Genomic DNA, 25,141 nt, shown 5'->3' on the forward strand with positions numbered 1-25,141 from the left:
GTATCATAAACGTGTGTTTGCCACAGAGCTTATTTTCTGCAATAATCCAAAAGCCAATGGAAAAATCCCATTGGCTTTTTGTGGAGGGAACCAGGGCGATGCTAACTTCCTGGTTGGCCTACAAAAATACGTCATCCCTGCAGCACTTCCTGTTCCTATCCATATCTACCTGGTCTATTTTTATGCTGCTGTAATGCTCAGTTCCCCTGCTGGGGATTATAGTTTCATTTTATCCCACTGCTACTACTACTATACTATACTATATACATGGGAAAGGTGGGAGGGGGAAAAGAAGATACCAGAAAATAAGAAAACTCTTAACTATTTTCTGCTATTGCAGTGCTGCCGTTCATACCCATGTCAAACAGTAGGGGGTGTATAGACTACTTTACCCGGTTTCTGTAACAACAGCGTAGAAGTCAGGGGGCTAACAGGAACTACCGGAAGTCCAATTAACGGTAGCAGCCGTTGCAAATGGTATGAAAAATGTTAATGGTTTATTTGGAAAAATATTACAAAGTGTCTTTTGGTTATCTTAACTATAACCCCAGTTTGTAAATCTGTATTATTAATATCCCTGACGATCTTTCAAGGTCATTTACCAACAGTTAATCCTAGTTTAGCTAGCGGTGTATGTTCACAACAGTGGTAAGCTAGCTAGCGTTAAAGGTGCAATGTGTAATATCTGACCACATGCTCCAAACAAATAGGGGGTAGCATTTCACCTCTACTACTGGGACCATACAATCTAAATGTACAGTCATAAGTTATAAAAACAAAAACAGAAAAGTGCCAACTAACGTTAGTAACTAACAACAGCAGGTCAAGGATATGCAAAATTCAGCCAAACTGCTGAAACTCTGGAGGTTAGCCATCTTTGTGTTTAGTGTGTGGCACTAAATGGGGGCTGTACGGTCCGTGTACATTTTTAAAGTTTGTTTACTGGATTAAATCTAAAGTGGCAGAAAAGAGAAAACAACTCATATTTTCGTTTTGTCCTCCCCGCCATCAGGAGACTACTAGGTTTAATATGCCAAAGCTGATGGGAAGGAAACGTTCAATGCGGGCTGTGGGAGGTCGTCAGCTTGAAAAACGGTAGGAAACAGTTATAAATGATAATGTTGGGGAACATTAGTGCTTGTTTTGTATTTGTATTTATCTCATGTACACTAAAGAGAAATGTTGTTGTCTCTGATAAATCATGTTAAGAGTACACTACAGTTATGCTGAAAAGGCAATGTAGAGGTGCTGCTGCCATATTTGCATTTCCAATTATGTCTGTGTTTGGAGTGTCTTTTTTTTTTTTACCTTTTTTGGTTGTATTTTGTAAGCCATTGTTTGTTTACCTTTTATTTTATCTTAGAAAGAAAGAAAACACCAAGGGAAACAATTCAAGACTTAAACTTATGATTGTTATTCCTAAAGGGTTCCTTTGAAGATTAAGATAACATGCATGTGAAACGTGATTTCTCGATTCCTCTTATATTGCTTATTTCTTCTTCTTTTTCTTTCCTGGGCTGGTGTATACATACAGTGTGTGCAACATGTAGATATCAGTCCATAGGTAGTTGAGCCCAGGAGCAATTTGGAGCACAAGGCTGTTTCTTGTGTCAAAAGTCTTTGCGACTAATAAAAGTACATAAATATCTGCAGGCTGAAGCGTAAGTGCTGTGAGATTGTAGCACCTTCATTCAATGTGTGCAACATCTTTATTGTGTTGTTTTTTTTACAGCTTGCCTGAAGAATTGCACCAAAGCACAAATGCATCATCAGAAGGTTTTCAGGTCGTTTACTTTGCATCAGACAGCTGTGAGGAGGCCAAAGTCAAGATGAGGTGAGTTTGTTTGCTGAGTGTCCCATCAGTTTAGTTTTGAATCAGCCTGACACAAGACACCTTACTTGACAATGTGTTTTCTGTGCCCTGGTCTAAGGAATCATGCCGTGTTTCCTGATGTCTGAGAACTGATGCTAAAGTTTAAAGATGCCCTAAAATGTACACTGCATTACTGTACAAATTGAATAAGATTAATTGGCCCTGAATGTTAACCTGACATTGTTGCAAAGGCTCAGTATTGAGTAAAGAAACCACTACCATTGTAAATATTTCCATGATGTAAATATTTCAGTAAAGCAGTGAAACAACAAATTGAATACAGACAAACAGTGCACACATTCAGCAAACACTCCATGCTGCAAACTAACCAGGCCCTAGCCTTAGGGACTTTGTCCTTCACACGCTAACTATGTTTTACCACCCTCCAATGAGTCCACAATAACAATGTTTAAACATTGCATTCAGTTTTGTTTTTTTATTCAGGAGGTTATTAATCACTGCAGATGGCGGGATGATCATATAGCCTGTGACCATCACAGCACGTTTAGCCTTATAAAAGCTTGAAATTGCTAAAGTATGATTACTTTTACGTGATGATTACGGTTCATCTGGGGTTCTTGGAAACAAAAGTGGAATATTAAATTATTTTGCATGTACTCAAATAGCTACTAACAGGGCATTGGGAGCTCCTCCAAGACAAACGTGGCCAATGCCATGTTTGTCCTTGGAGGAGCTCCCAATGCCATGTTTGTCCTGGGAGCTCCTCCCAGGACAAACACCGACAATACCATGCAAATGCCATTAAATTATTTTGCATGTATTCAAATGGCTACTGGGAGCTCCTCCAAGGACAAACATGGCTATGTTTTTCCTTGTAATCCAATACACTTTTCTTCTCGCGGTCTACTAACTGTCTGTTGTGTTTGTGTGCGCTGAAGAAACAATCTGGTGTTCATAGACCAGATCGGCATTGAGTCATCGCCAAGGCCGTGCCCCCTTTTGGGGGAAAGAAACTCGCTGTCACATATTGATAGAAACGGGGAAATGCAGAAAAGCTGTTTCTGTAGCGGGTTAACCAAGGCTTTCACACTGAGATTTGAGGCAAATAAGATACATGAATATTCACAGTCAGTGTAGTAAATCCTCAAATGATGTTGTGACAGTTCAGTCACACAGTATAGCAGTAACTCCCAACTACATCTCAGCCTAAAGATCAAAGTTGGCTATTAACAGGTTGATTATTTACAGACAACACTTAGCCTAACGATACCTGCTGATTCAATCAAATGTTATAGAGTGCAGCAAGAATGAGTCCTAAAACCCGGTTTCCCCGCCTGGAAGTCAATGGGTTTTTTAAATGGGTTTTTAATTAGATGCCTAAAATAAGGTCTGTAGTTAACACAAGCTAAAGGGTTTTTAACGTTTTGTTCTACAATATAAAATACGTCAGTAAATACTCCACTTGTGAATTTTGAAGCTTTTACGCGTCTTAAAAAAGACTGTTGCTAACAAGTGGCTAAATGAGACTACAAGACGTCATCACGCTGACTCGTCCACCTTTACAGCCTCGTTTTGTATACTCGTGCTCATGCGACCGTGTAGTTAGTTTATAGCCTAACGTTAGCTTTTTACTTCGGGCGATTGCATTCACACCTCAAACATCCTAAAAGTGATGTTCATTTGTGGATATTATTTTACGGAACAAAACTTGTAAGTAGTATAAACGTTTGTTCGCCACAGAGATTATTTTCTTCATAATCCAAAACCCAATGGAAAAATCCCATTGTCTTTTTGTTGAGGGAACCCGTGTGATTCTAATTTCCGAGTTGGCCTACAAAAATATGTCATGCCTGCAACACTTTATAGATTTCCGGATAAGCAATATCCCGCCACTGTGTTGGGTTATTCACCCACTCGGACAGGGGAAGACTGAAGCACGACGATCAACCATTAAAGTATCGCAAACCCTCAGTTTCAGGCAAGGTCGCAAAATAAATATTAGACATGTCTATAAAACAAACATTTCAAACGTCACACGTCAAATTGCATTGACGTCTATGGGATCTTCTGTTTTCTATCCCCCAAATTGGGGCGTGGCCTTGGTGATGACGCGATGCCAGTCTGGTCTATACGCGGCCCTGGCTCTGTAAATGGGAAACAAACAAACTTGAGCCATACAACACTGTTCCAGCCAATCAGCAACAAGGAGCGTTCGTGCTCGTTCACAGGACAGGAGAAAGGCCATGGATGTATAAAGAGAAAGGCAGTGGGAGCGAGAGGGACAGTAAATCTGGAGGGGGGTATTTGTTTGGGTGTTCAGTTCAAATATCAACAGTCTTTCTCCAGAATCGCTGACTAAACAAACTAAAATACTGACAAAAATATAACACATATCCATGAAAACCCCCAGTTCATTAATAGGTTTCAGCTTAAATTTGACTGTTTTAACTACTGTGTAACAGGCAAACCCTTCTGTTTGTTGTGCGTCAGGACAAGCCTTTCTGCTTGCTATGTGTCAGGACAAGCCTTTCTGTTTGCTATTTGTCAGGACAAGCCTTTCTGTTTGCTATTTGTCATGGCAAGCCTTTCTGTTTGCATGACTATAAATGGCTTAAAGGAGAACAAACCTGCAGGAAGAAACATTCGTGCCATCCTGAGTGATCATCTGACTGGGTAAAAACTCGTTGACGATGTTCTGGTCATCCATTCGTGCAATGGAGAGAGAGTTGTTGATGTATCCGGCCATGCAGCTTGAAAAACAGAATAATTTATTTAAAATGAGTGTTGAACTACTGTCGGATAAACTACTGTGTTAACTTTTCCTGCTTGGGCCGGAGTCAATAACGTTACTCACTCCGGAGTAAACCCCCGTCACTTCACTCAGCCACCGGGAAACAAGACACAGTAAACCTCTGTTGGTCGCGAGGAGCTGCAGCATTTATTTCTGCACAAACTGCAACTTCTGCTGTACATTCACTTGATAATCTCAAAGCTAAACTAACAGTCTTCTGCGCCACTCGCTCACTTGTTTGCTCACACACATTTGTCGCCGCTCTCTCTCTCTCTCTCTCTTGCTTCACCACTCACTTCCCACGTATACACAAACACACTCTACGCACTGGCTCTGCTCCAAATGACCCACTCTACTCCTACAACAGCAGATAGGCCATTTGCGTTTTTACGTCGGCCCCTGTAGTTGTTCTACACGCTTGGCACATGGGAGAGGTTACAATCTGCAACTTCACCGCTGGATGCCGCCAGATTACACACTGTACCTTTAAGAAGCTATGAATTTTAAGTGGCGGGGTTGGCTGTGGCAGAGCCAATGACAGCTCCACTGTCTGCATGTCGAAGTGTCCTTGAGCAAGACACTGAACCTCAAGTTGCTCCCTGGGCGCTTGGCAGCAGCCTACTGCTCCTAAAAGCTTAGGATGGGTTAAATGCAGATGTCAAATTTCATGAATGTACCTATATGTGATGATTCAAATAAAGTTTCAGAAGTTATAGTTGCTGGATCAACTTCTCTCCAGAAATAGTAAGTCAGCAGTTTTTTGGCATAAGTCATTACGGTCTCAGTCGCTAAATTCAGATCCTTCAGTAAGTTTTGGAAATTATTCCTGTGTTAATGAGATTTTAAGGCTTACAGAAGGCTTTGATGTCAGCTGTGTTGCTGCGGCTACATCTGAGAAGTGTTGATCAAAGAGCTCTAGATAAAATATTTTGAACTCCAAAGGTTTTTGTATTTATACAAGGTGTGGTATTGTAACTGTAATATTATATCTGGCAATTTATATGAAGCCACAGTGTAATACAATCCAGACAGGTGGATGACAAAACTATATGAATAACATTTCAGCAAAAGGTTGATTGTTGTTTTGATCTTTTAATGATTGCATGTACTGTAAATCTGACTGTAATAGCTTTCACACTACACGTTTCTCTGTTTCACTAGGTGACCGAGCCAAGTTATGGAACAGATGGATACTGGTGTGTGTGCAGCAGGATTTCCTCTGTACCTGACCAGGTGTTTTCCTGTTGCCAGTGAAAAACAGCTGATGGAAGAAGGTAGGCCCCACAGATGATGACCACTACTCTCACCACAAAACCAGTAACTGATCTTGAAAGACGTCTTTCTTATTAGTCATTAATTCACCTTATATTAAGCACGAACTTGCTGAAGCTATAATTCCTGGTTGAATTTCAATTTCACTGAGACTGATTACCACATTATAGGGATGTGTTATTACGTTAAGGAGCCATACCCACAATCCTATAATGTGGAAGTTAATGTTTTGCACTGAGCCTGTCACTGGTTTCAGATCATTTACGTTTCCAAATAGACACAGACAGAAACTAAACCAAAATACTTCAAGAATGAGGGCTTTCATTCATTTTCCATCACTATCTCTCTTTGGTGTCTGCACTCTCACAGACTCATATCAGTTAAGATTGGGGACCATTTTGCCAATGACAACCTGTGACCGTGTTTCAAAGTAACTGCAGATGTAGAGAGTGTATTTATCAATTTATCAAAGGTGCAACTCTGTTTATGACTCAGCTCCTCTATTGACTTGTCAGGGTTTGGTTATTTTTGTATTCATATAATTAATAATATAATTGTAATAATATCTGTGATTAAAATTATTTTCACAGGGTTGTGTCTGACATTTTACAGCTCCACAATTATACCACAGTTGGTCAACAGAGCAATTTTCTTTCGTGGGACTGAAAAAGTATATATATTTTAACTATGTGGGAATGACCAGAGGCCCCACGATACGATATTATCCCGATACTTAAGTCACGATATGATCTTGTTGCAAATTTGCAATATACTGAGTATTGCGATAAGATATATTGCGATTTATTACCTTTTTTCAGCTGCGAATTATGCGGTTTGTCAACATCTGTTTTATAAGATACAGTTTTCACTCAGTTCATCTCAGAGTTTTAATTCACATATCTTGAAGTCAGAGGTCAAGGGACCCCTTTGAAAATAGCCATGCCAGTTTTTCCTCACCAAAATTGAGCGTAAATTTGGAGGGTTATTTAACGTTCTGAAATAAATTGTATATTATTATATTGTAAAAGTATTTAAGGGTTTAGAACATTATGATAGAAGTATATGATGACCATCATCATGCTCATTTATGTCTCATAAATTGTTGCAGCAATTTTTAGGTTGATACCATTTGTTACACAGATTTGGTGCAAAATTTAACCATTTTTTACTACTCAAGAATTGATCAAAATGATCAATAATCCCTCCAAAATACCACATTAAGACACCAAGACCTCGAGGAACACCATAGAAAAAGTCATGCTGTGATTTGGTATCAAAAACGTTTGACATTTGGAGATTTCTGCAAGAATTTCATTTTTCAGCGATTCGATGGCGAGCACTTCTGTTGTGGAAATTGCTCAGAAACAACCTTATTGTCAATCTATCTAGGAAAGCCATCCATCCTCTGAATGCTCTAGGTCTTTAGTTTGTGGCTGTAAAGTTTCATGAGGCTGTTATTATCCTAGAGGTCACCACAGGTCATTTTATAAAATTATCAAAAATAATGAAATACACCATTTTAGAAAAGGTGAAAATAACACATTTGTACTGCATGCAAACAACTGCATGGTTTTTGCCCCAAACTGCATGTGATTATCATAAAGTGGGCATGTCTGTAGAGGAGAGACTCGTGGGTACCCATAGAACCCATCTGATTCTGGAAAAAGGACATGCTGGGCAGTCACCCATTTCAAAGGTCTATAAGCCTTGTATAGTGTATAACTAAGTGAGCTATGAATTTACTTAATCAATATGGAGGCACAACCCACAGCTTAAAATGCTATGGATCAGTGAGAAAAGTACACTAAATACTAATCTTCCCCTCTCAAAACAGGACATGAATAATAGGTATATCATAATTGAAGCATATTTTGCGATGTATCACCAACTGAAACTATAGGACAGCTGAACTTAAAAGATTGTTCTTACATACATCAATTAATGTTTACCAAAGATCAACATAGAGCTATGGAGACTGAGAGCGACTGAGAGTGAGGACGCTTTTTTACACAGACAGACTGTATGTAGATGAAATGTTATCATAAGCAACCTCTTCATGGGTGTGATCTTAATGGAGGCAAAAACCACAATGGTTGACACCCGATATGTCTCTTTTACCCCTCCTTAACTGCAAACACCCAATGAAATATATAACATGACATTGGTAGTGTGGAACCAGTTGACTCAACCATCCCTATCAGGACGGGGACTACTCAAGGATCATGAGAACAGCCAGGATGCTACTTGAATGGGTGATACCATGGCTTACCATCTACCTTGGACTGCTTGTAGCCAGCACTGGTATGTACACTCACTGGCACATAGAGAGAGCTGCATATATCAAATCCAACCGTATTGTCCTACACTGTCTTATCAAGTATGAAGGACCCTATCCTGGGAAGAAAAATCTATAAAATCCACTTAAAGTGTTGGATGAATGTTGCTTTTTTCATGCATGTACTGGATAATATGAATATAAACCGTCTGCTTTTGTCTGACATTATTAATAATGTGTCTTTCTTTTTTTCTGTCACAGTTCAGATGATGAGCAAAATGACAGTAATTAAAGGTAATTTTATTTTTTCAAAGATGAAAGATAACAAACCAAAAACCAGGTACAGTTTGAACTATATCGTACGCATGTTTTCTTTTCTCCACAAACTAGAAGTGAGACAGGCTCACAACGAGCAGATCTGCAGTACCTGGGGAAACTATCATTTCAAGACTTTCGATGGAGATTTCTTCCAGCTTCCCTCCACTTGCAACTACGTCCTTGCGTCCCAGTGTAAGGGAAGCTACGAGAGTTTCGATATTCAGTTCCAACGGCAGGAGATGGATGGGGTCGCCACCATTAAGACGGTCACTATGAAACTGGAGGGGGCCGTTGTGGAATTAGCCAAGGACTCCATCAAAGTCGATAATGAACTGTGAGTCTGTTTTGATAATGTGACTTTTCATTAGCAGCTGATGTGCTGGTTTGCATTGATGGTTAATGTCTTATCGTCTTACTGTGATGATTTTTTTTTGCCCCCTCTAGTGTCACTATACCATTCAGCAAGGTTGGCATTACAATTGCAAGAACCGTCTCCTATGTCAAAATCGAGGCAAAGCTGGGTGTGGTCATCATGTGGAACGAAGAAGACGCCCTCTGGGTATGTGTATTCATTATATGCTGTCCTCATACCTATGTATAATATCTGATATTGATGTTTAATATTATTTTGATAACTTACACTGAGCCCTGAAAATATTTACACTATAGTTTTACTGCTGTTCGAGAGATTAGAGAATTTACATAAAGATGTTAAATCAAAGGGAAACAACTGTTGAAAAAATGCACAACATTAACTGTATTTAAAGGAACAGTGTGTAACTTTTCATTGGCTCTGTTAGCAGAAATGGAATCTAATATTCATAACTATGTTTTCATTAGTGTATAATCATCTGAAAGTAAGAATTGTGTTTTTGTTAGCTTAGAATGAGCTCTTCATATCTACATAGGGAGCGGGTCCTCTTCACGGAGTCCGTCATGTTGCTCCGCCATGTTTCTACAGAACGGACAAACCAAACACTGGCTCTAGAGAGTGACTTTCATGTTTTTACGTTACCTTAAAGCCACCGTAGTTCTCCAACACGCTAGTGAAACTGCGGTAACGTGAGCCGCAAATTGCAAAACTGTGGTATTGACAGGCGCCGTTTGACTTACGTGGCTCCTAGAGTAGTGTTATTATGGTAAGGATGTCCTCTGAGGGAGGCGAACGACGTAACAACTGTTTTGCTCTCGTTGGCTCTCGTTACCGCAGTCTTGGAAATAGAGGAGTGAGCGGAGCGGTACTCAGTTTGTTGCAATCTGCAATCACACCTCTAGATGCCACCAAATTGTACCACACACTGTACCTTTAAGAAATGTATTCTCCATTTCTGCATTCAAATTTTCATCTGTTTTTTAGGTTGAGCTGGATGAAAAATTCCAGAATCAGACCTGTGGCCTATGTGGTGACTACAACGGTGTCCAGGTTTATGATGAGTTCATCAAAGGAGGTAAATACTCAATACTAAGGCTTAAAAACAACCTGCACAAAATCAGCCTTCATATTCGCTAAAAAACTCTTTTTCCTCTAGACACAGGGGAGTCTGTAACTCTTGAATATTATGGGGAGTCCTGGAAAGTCAATGGTCCTACCGAAGAGTGTGAAGAAATCTCCTCTCCAGCCGCACAGACATGTACAAATCAAGTATGTGAAACTGGATTTGCTTCAAATAATTGTATACATAACATTTAGGTACAATTTAAGTACATCATATACTTTGACCCACAGAAAGACCTCTGTGCGAACCTGCTGTCAGGACCTGCATTCCTCAGCTGTCAACAGCTGATTGAGACTGACGCCTTCATCAAAGCCTGTCAGAAGGACCTGTGCCACTGCAACAATAGTACTTCGTGCTTGTGTTCAACCACATCAGAGTACTCTCGTCAGTGCGCTCACGCAGGCGGGAAACCACAGCAATGGAAGACCACACAACTGTGTTGTAAGAACAGCAATCAAAACATTTATATGTTCGAGCTTGTTTTCACTGTATTTATATCAGAATCACTGTTTCTAAATTGTACTTTTTTCTGTGTTGAATAGCAAACAAATGCCCTTTCAACATGGAGTATAAAGAATGCGGCAGTCCCTGCACTGACACCTGCAGCAACCCCCAGAGAAGCCAAGTGTGTGAGGATCACTGCTTAGATGGATGTTTCTGTCCATCTGGTAAGTTTCCTGATTTTAACACCAGCACAGATGGTGTTTGTAGTCCAGCAGATGTCAGAGGGCTTTATTTGCGTTCACACACTTCATTAATTCATACTCTGTAATTACTTTATCTGTGCTCTTGACTTTTACAGTTGGTGTGCAACTTTTGTAATTCATGCTGTTGAATTACTGTCAAGTTGTTGTAACAAGTTATTAGTTTCAGAAGAAGTTATAGTTTTAGTGGCAGTCTAGCGCCTGTGTTTTGGTATTTAGTTGCCTACAAATACTGTATCATTTACGTCATGTTAATATAGTGAGGTTATCACTTTCGTTGCATTTGTCCTCTCAACACTCTTCTTTGTACAGTTAGCATCTCAATTTTGCACGTAAATTTGGCTGCGATCATTTAGGTGCACGTATACAACTGTGAAACCTAATGTACTGCAAATTAACAGTGGAAGATGTCAGGCCATGGACAATGAAATCTAAATGAGGTGCTTGGATTTAATGCAGATTTGTTTTGATTTTGGATGGACATATGTGGATATATTCAAGATTTTGCCTGTTAAGCCATGGTTTCTGTGACATCCATTAAAAATATGTTAAAGGGACTGTTTGTAACTTCTTACACGTATAAATCAATCCGGGTCGGTGTCCCATGCGCGCTCGCTTGTGGCTACGCTGTTCAGATAAGACTCCAACACAAACTACACGGAAACACCAAAACTGCAAAGTTATATCTAGTGAAGCCCGTCTGTTAAACAGTGTAGGCCGCGGTCGGAGGACGCGGGGGAGACCGTAGCTTTGGTCTCCAGGGCCAGAGTCTCTGCTGTACTCTGTGTGTCGCCTCACTGTGTTGAGCGATGCTTGTTCATGTCTATGTAGAGCGAGACCAAGCACGAGCCCGACGCTGACTTTCGTTGACTTAACTGCTACAGGTGTCACTGTTAACAAGCATTTCTGATTCTTACAAACAGTCCGTTTAAAATGACAAAAAATATAGTTTATGTTGATAATTCAGGCGCATAAATTATTAATGGGGTTTGCATTGTGTAGAGCCGTTTACTTTACAGACCAGATTAATCACGTCATTATGTTTCTCCCAAGGGACTCTCTTTGACGACATTACACAAAGTGGGTGCGTTCCTGCTGAAACGTGCTCCTGCTTACACAATGGCAAGCCATACAAACCAGGAGAATCATACTCAAAGACATGTCAAACTTGGTAATTACTCTTCAATATAATGTTTATAACGAGTGTATTTAAGGTGATCTGTTCAGTTGAACTGACTTAACTCTGTTGACAGCACCTGTACCCAGGGTAAGTGGCGCTGTAAGGATCTAGACTGTCCTGGTATCTGCTCCGTGCTGGGTGGCAGCCACATCTCCACCTATGATGATAAAACATATTCTTTCCATGGAGACTGCTCTTATGTTCTCTCCAAGGTGAGGCTTTTAAACTTGAATTAATGCATCCTTTAATCCACAAACTAAGTAACAATACTTGTAAATAACCAAGCAGTTTGTAATGAAGTGCATATTTATCTTCTTGACTTTAGAAAACTAATGGGACTCTCAGTGTCCTTGGTGACCTGGCCAAATGTAAAAGATCAGAAAAATCAACTTGCCTGGCTGCAGTCACCCTACTGCTACATAAAGACATGGTAAAATTACAGTCTCCTAATAAAGTGATAGCTTTTTTCTCCATTTCATAGCTGTTGGAAAGGTTTAGATATACCCTGAGGTTTTTAACATATTGTCATTTCTTTCCCAGATGATTGTTGTTGAAGCTAACGGACATGTTTTGTATAACAAAGTGATCACTCAGCTGCCTCTTTTCATGGGTGAGGAGTTGGTTCTTTTATATATATATATACATATAATTGCTCAAATTAAAACAGTCTCTTTATTCAATGTGAAAATGTTTTTCCCCTTGCAGCCGGCGTAACAGTCTTCCGCCCATCGACATTCTTCATTGTAGTCCACACCGAATATGGGCTTGACCTCGAGATCCAGCTTTCACCCATTATGCAGGTCTACATCAAAGCCAGTGTTTCCAATAAGGGAAAACTCAAGGGTGTGTTTTACTTTTTTTGATTACAGTGCAAAATATCCAACTTTTGCAGTGAGTTTTGTATTAAGTATCATTATGTTAATCCAGGTCTTTGTGGAGATTTTAACGATGTGGAAGCTGATGACTTCAGAACCACAAATGGATTGACTGAGGGAACGGCTGGGACATTCGTCAACACGTGGAAGTCCAAAACAAGCTGCCCTGATGTGACAAACATACTCGGGGACCCCTGCATTTTGAGCATAAACAAGGGTAGGTCACAGATGTCGTACTCTATATTTTAATATCATTCTTCACAACATTTTACCAATAAACATGTTTATTTGTTTTTGTAGAGAAATATGCCAAACACTGGTGCGCCTTGCTGTCAGACGCAAAAGGGATTTTTGCAAAGTGCCATTCTGTAATAAACCCAGAAGTCTATCATGCTGTAAGTAGTGATTTATTTTTGCATACAGTCTGATGTACTGTATGTGCATTTGTGTTAGTTCACTTATTTAACATTTCAACTATTCATTTAGCTTTTTGCTGCTTCTCTCCGCAGTCTTGTATTTATGACACCTGCGCCTGTGATAACAGTGAGGAGTGCATGTGCGCTGCCTTATCCTCCTATGTCCACGCATGTGCCGCTGAAGGTGTCTTATTGAATGGATGGAAGAGCACGGCATGCCGTAAGTTAAACTATCAAATGTGAAATAAAAGTTTATATTTATTTATAATATTCAAACACTAAATTAACCTGTTTCCTTTCAAAAGAGAAATACACGACTGGCTGCCCTTCTACTTTTGTGTATGGCTACCAAATGACGAGCTGTGGTCGCACCTGCCAATCTCTTAGTCAGTCAGACTCGACATGTGAGATTAAATTTACCCCGCTTGATGGCTGCGGCTGCGCTGAAGGAACTTACCTCAATGAGAATGGAAAGTGTGTGTCAGCCTCACAATGCCCCTGTCATGTGATAGACAAGCTGGTACGCCCCGGGCAGGTCATCAAGGTCCATGCACAAACTTGGTGAGGATTTTAATATTTCTACTAAAATTGAAGCAGAGGAGTATTTTTTTCTCATTATTTTGGGGTTATTTTATGCTTTTATTAGTCGGCTGAAGGTAGTGAACATGATTTTTTTTCAGATTACCTGTCTCATGCACTACTGTCAGGATATAGTGACCGTTTTATAAAAATAATTAGTTTTTAATCATATTTGCTCCAATTCTACCCACTGCTGCTTAAACCAACAGACAGTATGTTGTATGTAGTGAAGTACTGCTTTCACTGGCCTTGCTTGGAATCTAGACTGTAAACAACTTTTCTTCTCTTTATTCTTATCAGCAAAGCGAATGCTTTATTGCTTTTTTCTTATTATTATGGGTCAGTGCATCTTTCGGTCATTCGATTTTCCTTTCACAAACGGATGATAAAAAAACAAAAAATGAGTGGTTATTGGATTTTCATTTTAAAATACAAAAATTAATATTGAAATACAAGACGTTTTTCTTTATCGGGGTCAAAAAGGGGATGAACTAAACTTAAAAAACGGGTTGATTTAAAAATTTTATTTCTAAAAACAAAAAATAAAATCACTAGATGACAGAAACGAAAACAACGCCCCGTTTTCCGTTTTTTCATAGTCTGTGACTGGAAGTTGTCATTTACAAAGTAAGAGCGCGTATGAGGACGGTGCTGTGTATGAGATAGAAAAAGAAGCATGGTGCTGCTATGTAACCGAAGGTGATGGACATGGATCAGTACGTAGTTTTTTTAAACAATAAAAGATTGTGTCTCAGGGAAGAAGACATGACACACCGTCGTCATACGTGCTCTTACTTTGTAAATTGCAACTTCCGGTCACATGATGTGAAAAAAACGGGGCGTTTTTACGTTTCTGTCTTCTGGTGATTTCATTTTTTGTTTTTAGAAATAGAAAATCAAAATCAACCCGTTTTTTAAGTTTAGGTCATGCCTTTTTGACCCTGATAAAGAAAAACAGCTTGTATTTCAATATACATTTTTGTATTTTAAAATGAAAATTAAATAACCACTCATTTTTTGTTTTTTAACATCCTTTTGTGAAAGGAAAATCAAATGACCAAAAGATACACTGACCATTATGCCTATTTATATTGCTGATGCAGTGCAGTGCTTTTTATTTCATTGGGTTTTATGCTCCATTTGCACTGTTTATACTGATTTTCATTTTGATGGAGTGGCATGTTGGTTTAGTGGACAGCAAGAAGTTTCTGGGTTTAACCTCTTGTTTGCGTGGGTTTCCTCTCGAGGCTTTGGTTTAATCCCCAAATCCAGAATCAGTATTCTGTGAATTGGAATCACTAAACTGCCAATGTGAATGTGACTATCTGTTTGAATGTGTGATAGACCAGTGACCAATCAGCTGTGCACGGCTTTTTACTCAATATGTGTTAAAATAGTCACCAGCTCTCTGCAAACCGTCAAGTTGGTGTGTATACACTGACTTAAGGATAAGTTCAATTGCGGATCCTAAAGGCTAGACCAGTTGGGAACCACTGTCCTAGATTGTTTTTGCTTTAACAAGAAATTGAGCAATAATTAACCATGCGTGTGTTTTTATGCATTTCAGCACCTGCCGTAATGGAAAACTAAGCTGTACAGGAAAACAAATAAGTCATTGTAAGTACAAAGCACTCAGCTCATCGTAGTATTCCTTCTATAGCAAAGCACAGTATGAGCAACACTCAGCATACAGCGGTCTCCTTTGTAACACACTATCATTGTCTTCAGCATGCACCAAGCCAATGGTTTTCTTCAACTGCTCAAGCACAAAGCCAGGTGACGAAGGATCCGACTGCCAAAAAAGCTGCCAGACACTGGACACAGAATGTGTAAGATTGAGATACTGGTTCATGGCTGTTGTTGAATATTCTACACATGTATATTGTAGCAGCATGTTAAATACTTTGCTGTTACACTGTATAGGTCAGTAGTACACAGTGTGTGTCAAGCTGTGTATGCCCGGATGACCTGCTGTCTGATGGTAAAGGAGGCTGTGTTACGAAGGAGAACTGTCCATGCACATATAATGGAGATTCCTATAATTCTGGACAGACTGTAACTGTGGACTGCAATACCTGGTGAGCCCTTTAATTCTTTCCACACTAATGTAGCGTTGTGTCAGTTCACTGTTGTGTGTGTGTGTGTGTTTTTTTTTAATTTGTGGATATATAACTTGATATCACTTCATTAAATCATAGCACTTGCAAAAGCAGAAAATGGGAATGTACAGACCGTGAGTGTGATGGAACCTGTACCATATATGGAGAAGGGCATTACATCACTTTTGATGAAAAGAAATTCTCCTTTAACGGGGATTGTGGCTACATCTTCACTGAGGTATTGCACAGACTTATATTTAGTCTTTGTGATTTGTCAAAAGTCAATCTTGTAATACTGACATCAATACTTTGCAGGATCACTGTGGGGACGATATGAATGGCACCTTTAGGGTCCTGACTGAGAGCATCCCATGTGGAACAAGTGAAAGCATCTGCTCCACTGCTATCAAGCTCTTCTTAGGGGTATATAACACTATCATATGTGTGTAAAATGATTTTTAAAATGCTGAAAATAACATTGCAAGATTACAAATGAGCATGTTTTGTTTCTTTCAGAACAATGAAATTGTTCTTTCAGAGGAAAGTGTCAGAGTTATCAAACAAAGCACAGGGGTGGAGATACCCTATAAAGTCCACACTATGGGCATGTATATTGTCATCGAGGCAAAGAATGGTCTTATTCTCATTTGGAATAAGAAGACAACACTCATGATCAAACTCAAGCCCACATTCAAGGTGGGTGAGGAGATATACATAGGCGTTCAGATAAATGTTACATGAGGTTGCCATTTTACAAATTAACTAGATCTCATTTTATCCTAGGGAAAAATCTGTGGTCTGTGTGGGAATTACGACGGGAATATCAAGAACGATTTCACCACCAGAAACAAAGAAGTTGTGGTTGAAGCCCTTGAGTTTGGAAACAGTTGGAAAGCGACACATCTTTGCCCCAATGCACACGCACACAAAAATCCCTGCAGTCTGTACTCACACAGGCAGGCATGGGCTTTAAAACACTGCAGCATTATCAACAGTAAAGTATTTGCTGTTTGCCATTCAAAGGTAAGAAATCTGCCAAGTAACTGTCTCAATCACTTTCTGTATAATTAGCAATCAGATTATAATTCAGCCTCTACTTACATTTACAATTATTTCTTTCAAAAAAGGTGGATCCACAAAACTATTATGATGCCTGTGTGAAGGACACGTGTTCCTGCAACTCAGGAGGAGATTGTGAGTGTTTCTGCTCGGCTGTCGCAGCCTATGCAGCAGCCTGTAATGAGGCCGGAGCCTGCGTGAGATGGAGAACTCCCACAATCTGCCGTGAGTGTTTTATTTGTGTTTCTGTGAGGAGATAAACAAAAAATAAAACGTGTGATCATAATCACCATCTGTCAGCATCCCCTTTGTCATTTAAATGATATCATTTGCAAATAAAGCCTGACCCTCATTTTATTATGAAGATGTTACACATGATTAAGTAATCTTTTATTGTATCTTGTTAATATTCCTTTCTTTTGTTTCATTAGCTCTATTCTGTGATTATTACAACGCTGATGGAGAGTGTGAATGGCACTATGAGCCTTGTGGAAAACCATGCATGAAGACATGCAGGAATCCCTCAGGAGTATGCTACAATCACATTCCAGCACTAGAAGGTAGAAATAACATGAAAGTAATAGTTTATGTATTTTTAAGATTATAATTAGAGAGTTAGCCATGCATGATGTTTTCTAGTAAGCCCATCGGTTAAGCACATTGTGCTCTTGTCGTGTTATTGTCTTTTCATTCACGTTAACCACTCATATATTCTCACATGATTTAGGCTAGACTTCCTGTCTGTACCTATTCTGTGCGAGTTCTGCAATTTACAGTAACGTTTAACTTTTTAAGGATGCTACCCAAGTTGCCTACCTGAACGATCTTATCTGGAAGAAGATACCATGAAGTGTGTGCCACAGGAAAAATGTGGCTGCTATGATAATGAAGGGAAGCATTATAAAGAAGGGGCGCTCATGCCTACGAAGGAGAACTGTCACACCTGGTAGGTCACTTTCCTTATTGTTAATGCTGCAGTTAGTGCAAAAGTTAATGATAACCTTTATATTGTTTTTACAAAGCTGGCACAATGAAATATAGTATACTAATATCATACAATCATGTTGTTTAGCTATATTTTAAAGTGGAAAAACTATTTTATTGCAGCATTATTAATCCTTATTTATTTAGTAAATACATTAATTATTGTGAAAATAATTAAAAACAAGACAGTAACATAAGACATGAGGACTCTATTTTCACAAATTCTGCAGCACGGCGCAGATCACAGTTAAGTGCGCATTGGCCGGTTCCTTAGAGATATACCACGCATTTTTGGTAATTTTGTGGCCAGACACACCTGGGGCGCACTTGGATAAAGAGTGAAATCAGAACATTATAATTGGGCTTGTTAGAGGTTGTCACGATCATGGTCAATCAGATTTGTTACTTTCATCCCCTTAATACACAGGGCTCTCCCTGTAATGTTTGGGAATGTTTGCACAGTTTGGGAACCCTGTAGAGAGTTTTCCTCAAAGGAAATGCACGATTTTATTTATCATCGCAATCCATACAATAACCATCTGCAGTTGCATGTTGTATTTTTATTATTTCTGAAATTAGATTTAAAGTTTGATTCAGTTAGATCTTTTTTACATGAAACCTGCATGTAGTCTTGCCCGGTGTTTGGATGGACACACCAGGGGCAGACTGGCAGGAATTGACAGTCCTGAGAGAGAAGTTTTAATTGGTCTATGATTATTCATGGAACTGTGTGACCTGTTTTTAATGCCTCAGTCTCCAACATGTCTGTTGATTTACACTGCAGTAGAAACTGTAGAAAAGTTAGTTATAGAACAACTTTGAAGTGTGCATTAGCACAGAGGTTTCTGTGGTTACTTTGCAACAATCTGTTGCTTGTTGCACAAAATTTAACCAGCAGATCTGCCATGTGTAATTGTTCCTTGACAGTGTGCATCACTCCAATTAGAGACTGCAGATGAGGCAGATACCTGTGCCCTCAGATAATTCTGAAAAGAGTCACTAGTGTACAGTTAATGAAAGGTCATCAGTATAGGCTAATAGCTATTGTGGATGGAATATGGTGCTAGGAATCACTCGTCAATTTGTATTCTCTCTTGCTGGCATGATCACATGTCAGTTAGTAGAAGAATGTAGACTAAAAGTGGAAAAACAAGCAAATTATGTTTTATATGAATGTGCCTTCACCAAATAAAGTGACCAAAATATTATGGAACACAAGTGCGCTGACGCCTCATTCTTGCCACACCTTCTGCCGTGCCTCTCCTGCCACTGGGTGCACAGCAAGTTACCAATCCAGCGCAGTCAAGGAAATAGCATCAGTGCGTCCCAAGAAAATACCACTTTGGTGCGATGCTGCGTTCTGTGCCGTGCCCCAACACCAAGATAGTACCCTATGTGTTCATACATTGTGTTTACTCCTTTCTTCTATTTACCTTTTAGTTATTGTTCTTCAACAAAGATGGATTGCAGCTATGGCGTCCAAGGTGAGTATGGCTATGACCATTTCTATGATTGATCATAACCTACAAATTAATTGAAAAGACAATAGTATGAATATATTGAAACAATAAAGATTCATATAATTCTTTTATATTTATTTATTTTGCAGCTTGCACTTGTTCATATATGGGACGTACGTACAAGTATGGAGGTATAGTTTATGACACACATGATGGAGATGGAACCTGTATCACAGCTGTTTGTGCAGAAGAAGGAAATATTAACAGAACCATAGGCCCTTGCTCTACAACTGTACCCACCCAGTCAACAACAACAGGCTTTGTCTTTTCAACAAGTGGTAAGAATAAGAGACTTCAAAAATTGATAGGTGTGGAAGACTTCCAAAATCCACTTTTCCCTTTTAAAGAAATGATTTAATCTTCTTCTTTTTTTGACAATCACAGAAAAAACGACCACAACAACTCAAACGTCTCCCACTCCAAGTGTTACAACTGAGGCCGTAACAACAATTCAGACCTTCTCAACACCAAGGTTTTCGACAAGGTCATCAACAACAACAGTGCCATCATCCTCGAAACCTCCATCCACCACTGGCATAGTTACATCCAGCACAAGCAAAACAACCACAGAAAAACCCATTACTACTGCTGTTACAACAACTGAAAAACCCACCACAACAACCTCTAAAGTTGTTACAAATACAGTAGTTACAACAGCACCTTCAACCGTGGTTACGATTACAACTACAACACCCACAGAAAAACCCACCACAACAACCACAATCACAGAAAAACCCACCACAACCACAGAAAAGGAACAAACTACTGCTGCCACAACAACTGAAGGACCCAGCACCCCAGTAAAAACCACAGAAAAGCTTACCACAAAAACAACTGAAACTCCAACAAAAACACCCACAATCACAGTAGAATCCGCAACAACCACAGAAAGGCCCACCACCCCAGGAACAACAGGCACTACTGCTGCAACAACCACAAGAAAACCTACCACAACATCCACTGATTGCTATGTTTGTAAGTGGTCAGATTGGACAAACAATAATTATCCTGATTACACCAATGGTGGAGATTATGAACCCATTGATAAAATTACTAATCCAGATCTGAGTTTTTGTAGAAAACATCTGGAAATAGAATGTCGAGCAGAACAATACCCTGGTATTTCTTTGAAAGACCTAGGTCAAAAAGTAAAATGCAACCCACAAGATGGACTGATCTGTATTAACAAAGAACAAGGTATACCTCCTCTGTGTTTGGACTATGAAATACGAGTGAAATGCTGCATTAACACATGTGAGCATTCCACCACAGCAACAACCAAAGGAAGGTCCACTACAACCTCAGCAACATCCACAGAAAAGCCCACCACAACAACCATAAGTACAGAAAAACCCGCCACAACAACCACAACCGCAGAAAGACCCGACACAACCACAAAGAAGGAACAAACTACTGCTGCCACAACAACTAAAGGACCCAGCACCCCAGTAAAAACCACAGAAAAGCCTATCACTACAACTACAATCACAGAAAAACCCACCACAACCACAGAAAAGGAACAAACTACTGCTGCCACAACAACTGAAGGACCCAGCCCCCCAGTAAAAACCACAGAAAAGCCTATCACAACAACCACCATTATCACAATCACAGAAAGCCCCACCACAACAACCACAATCACAGAAAAACCCACCACAACCACAGAAAAGGAACAAACTACTGCTGCCACAACAACTGAAGGACCCAGCCCCCCAGTAAAAACCACAGAAAAGCCTATCACAACAACCACCATTATCACAATCACAGAAAGCCCCACCACAACAACCACAATCACAGAAAAACCCACCACAACCACAGCAAAGGAACAAACTACTGCTGCCACAACAACTGAAGGACCCAGCCCCCCAGTAAAAACCACAGAAAAGCCTATCACAACAACCACCATTATCACAATCACAGAAAGCCCCACCACAACAACCACAATCACAGAAAAACCCATCTCAACCACAGAAAAGGAACAAACTACTGCTGCCAAAACAACTGAAGGACCCAGCACCCCAGTAAAAACCACAGAAAAGCTTACCACAAAAACAACTGAAACTCCAACAAAAACACCCACAATCACAGTAGAATCCGCAACAACCACAGAAAGGCCCACCACCCCAGGAACAACAGGCACTACTGCTGCAACAACCACAAGAAAACCTACCACAACATCCACTGATTGCTATGTTTGTAAGTGGTCAGATTGGACAAACAATAATTATCCTGATTACACCAATGGTGGAGATTATGAACCCATTGATAAAATTACTAATCCAGATCTGAGTTTTTGTAGAAAACATCTGGAAATAGAATGTCGAGCAGAACAATACCCTGGTATTTCTTTGAAAGACCTAGGTCAAAAAGTAAAATGCAACCCACAAGATGGACTGATCTGTATTAACAAAGAACAAGGTATACCTCCTCTGTGTTTGGACTATGAAATACGAGTGAAATGCTGCATTAACACATGTGAGCATTCCACCACAGCAACAACCAAAGGAAGGTCCACTACAACCTCAGCAACATCCACAGAAAAGCCCACCACAACAACCATAAGTACAGAAAAACCCGCCACAACAACCACAACCGCAGAAAGACCCGACACAACCACAAAGAAGGAACAAACTACTGCTGCCACAACAACTAAAGGACCCAGCACCCCAGTAAAAACCACAGAAAAGCCTATCACTACAACTACAATCACAGAAAAACCCACCACAACCACAGAAAAGGAACAAACTACTGCTGCCACAACAACTGAAGGACCCAGCCCCCCAGTAAAAACCACAGAAAAGCCTATCACAACAACCACCATTATCACAATCACAGAAAGCCCCACCACAACAACCACAATCACAGAAAAACCCACCACAACCACAGAAAAGGAACAAACTACTGCTGCCACAACAACTGAAGGACCCAGCCCCCCAGTAAAAACCACAGAAAAGCCTATCACAACAACCACCATTATCACAATCACAGAAAGCCCCACCACAACAACCACAATCACAGAAAAACCCACCACAATCACAGAAAAGGAACAAACTACTGCTGCCACAACAACTGAAGGACCCAGCACCCCAGTAAAAATCACAGAAAAACCCACCACACCAACCACAATTACAGAAAAACCCACCACAACCACAGAAAAGGAACAAACAACTGCTGCCACAACAACTGAAGGACCCAGCACCCCAGTAAAAACCACAGAAAAGCTTACCACAAAAATAACTGAAACACCCATTATCACAGAAGAATCCACAACAACCACAGAAAAACCCATTACTACTACTGTTACAACAACTAAAAAACCCATCACAACAACCTCTGAAGTAGTTACAAATACATTGGTTACAACAGCACAATCAGCAGAACCCGTGGTTAGAATTACAACTACAACAGCCACAGAAAAACCCACAACAACCACAATCACAGAAAGTCCCACCACAACAACCACAATCACAGAAAAACCCATCTCAACCACAGAAAAGGAACAAACTACTGCTGCCAAAACAACTGAAGGACCCAGCCCCCCAGTAAAAACCACAGAAAAGCCTATCACAACAACCACCATTATCACAATCACAGAAAGCCCCACCACAACAACCACAATCACAGAAAAACCCACCACAACCACAGAAAAGGAACAAACTACTGCTGCCACAACAACTGAAGGACCCAGCCCCCCAGTAAAAACCACAGAAAAGCCTATCACAACAACCACCATTATCACAATCACAGAAAGCCCCACCACAACAACCACAATCACAGAAAAACCCACCACAACCACAGCAAAGGAACAAACTACTGCTGCCACAACAACTGAAGGACCCAGACCCCCAGTAAAAACCACAGAAAAGCCTATCACAACAACCACCATTATCACAATCACAGAAAGCCCCACCACAACAACCACAATCACAGAAAAACCCACCACAACCACAGCAAAGGAACAAACTACTGCTGCCACAACAACTGAAGGACCCAGCACCCCAGTAAAAACCACAGAAAAGCTTACCACAAAAACAACTGAAACTCCAACAAAAACACCCACAATCACAGTAGAATCCGCAACAACCACAGAAAGGCCCACCACCCCAGGAACAACAGGCACTACTGCTGCAACAACCACAAGAAAACCTACCACAACATCCACTGATTGCTATGTTTGTAAGTGGTCAGATTGGACAAACAATAATTATCCTGATTACACCAATGGTGGAGATTATGAACCCATTGATAAAATTACTAATCCAGATCTGAGTTTTTGTAGAAAACATCTGGAAATAGAATGTCGAGCAGAACAATACCCTGGTATTTCTTTGAAAGACCTAGGTCAAAAAGTAAAATGCAACCCACAAGATGGACTGATCTGTATTAACAAAGAACAAGGTATACCTCCTCTGTGTTTGGACTATGAAATACGAGTGAAATGCTGCATTAACACATGTGAGCATTCCACCACAGCAACAACCAAAGGAAGGTCCACTACAACCTCAGCAACATCCACAGAAAAGCCCACCACAACAACCATAAGTACAGAAAAACCCGCCACAACAACCACAACCGCAGAAAGACCCGACACAACCACAAAGAAGGAACAAACTACTGCTGCCACAACAACTAAAGGACCCAGCACCCCAGTAAAAACCACAGAAAAGCCTATCACTACAACTACAATCACAGAAAAACCCACCACAACCACAGAAAAGGAACAAACTACTGCTGCCACAACAACTGAAGGACCCAGCCCCCCAGTAAAAACCACAGAAAAGCCTATCACAACAACCACCATTATCACAATCACAGAAAGCCCCACCACAACAACCACAATCACAGAAAAACCCACCACAACCACAGAAAAGGAACAAACTACTGCTGCCACAACAACTGAAGGACCCAGCCCCCCAGTAAAAACCACAGAAAAGCCTATCACAACAACCACCATTATCACAATCACAGAAAGCCCCACCACAACAACCACAATCACAGAAAAACCCATCTCAACCACAGAAAAGGAACAAACTACTGCTGCCAAAACAACTGAAGGACCCAGCACCCCAGTAAAAACCACAGAAAAGCTTACCACAAAAACAACTGAAACTCCAACAAAAACACCCACAATCACAGTAGAATCCGCAACAACCACAGAAAGGCCCACCACCCCAGGAACAACAGGCACTACTGCTGCAACAACCACAAGAAAACCTACCACAACATCCACTGATTGCTATGTTTGTAAGTGGTCAGATTGGACAAACAATAATTATCCTGATTACACCAATGGTGGAGATTATGAACCCATTGATAAAATTACTAATCCAGATCTGAGTTTTTGTAGAAAACATCTGGAAATAGAATGTCGAGCAGAACAATACCCTGGTATTTCTTTGAAAGACCTAGGTCAAAAAGTAAAATGCAACCCACAAGATGGACTGATCTGTATTAACAAAGAACAAGGTATACCTCCTCTGTGTTTGGACTATGAAATACGAGTGAAATGCTGCATTAACACATGTGAGCATTCCACCACAGCAACAACCAAAGGAAGGTCCACTACAACCTCAGCAACATCCACAGAAAAGCCCACCACAACAACCATAAGTACAGAAAAACCCGCCACAACAACCACAACCGCAGAAAGACCCGACACAACCACAAAGAAGGAACAAACTACTGCTGCCACAACAACTAAAGGACCCAGCACCCCAGTAAAAACCACAGAAAAGCCTA

The 25,141-nt window shown here is 40.2% G+C and overlaps 1 protein-coding gene and 1 long non-coding RNA gene across 2 annotated transcripts; both read left to right on the forward strand.

Moving 5' to 3' along the window:
• The first annotated feature begins 295 nt into the window (after positions 1-295).
• LOC141766142 (uncharacterized) lies at positions 296-2,076 on the forward strand. The gene is made up of 4 exons (XR_012593574.1): positions 296-477; positions 1,013-1,095; positions 1,733-1,834; positions 1,932-2,076. It is a non-coding gene; the product is annotated as an uncharacterized LOC141766142 (long non-coding RNA).
• Positions 2,077-5,786: 3,710 nt separating this feature from the next.
• Positions 5,787-25,103, forward strand: LOC141766855 (mucin-5AC-like). The gene is made up of 32 exons (XM_074634032.1): positions 5,787-5,899; positions 8,099-8,198; positions 8,434-8,466; positions 8,563-8,824; positions 8,935-9,049; positions 9,848-9,938; positions 10,020-10,132; positions 10,217-10,427; positions 10,529-10,654; positions 11,744-11,861; positions 11,944-12,082; positions 12,196-12,300; positions 12,411-12,480; positions 12,576-12,713; positions 12,798-12,962; positions 13,046-13,140; positions 13,255-13,381; positions 13,467-13,722; positions 15,308-15,357; positions 15,469-15,569; positions 15,664-15,818; positions 15,939-16,077; positions 16,155-16,262; positions 16,356-16,535; positions 16,623-16,862; positions 16,967-17,123; positions 17,330-17,458; positions 17,694-17,844; positions 19,323-19,366; positions 19,492-19,680; positions 19,787-24,653; positions 24,944-25,103. The coding sequence occupies exons 2-32, from the start codon at positions 8,120-8,122 to the stop codon at positions 25,101-25,103; spliced, it is 8,913 nt and encodes a 2,970-aa protein (XP_074490133.1). The 5' UTR covers positions 5,787-5,899; positions 8,099-8,119.
• Positions 25,104-25,141: the final 38 nt, after the last annotated feature.

This window comes from Sebastes fasciatus, chromosome 4 (assembly GCF_043250625.1).
Source record: "Sebastes fasciatus isolate fSebFas1 chromosome 4, fSebFas1.pri, whole genome shotgun sequence".
Classification (NCBI taxonomy): Eukaryota; Metazoa; Chordata; class Actinopteri; order Perciformes; family Sebastidae; genus Sebastes; species Sebastes fasciatus.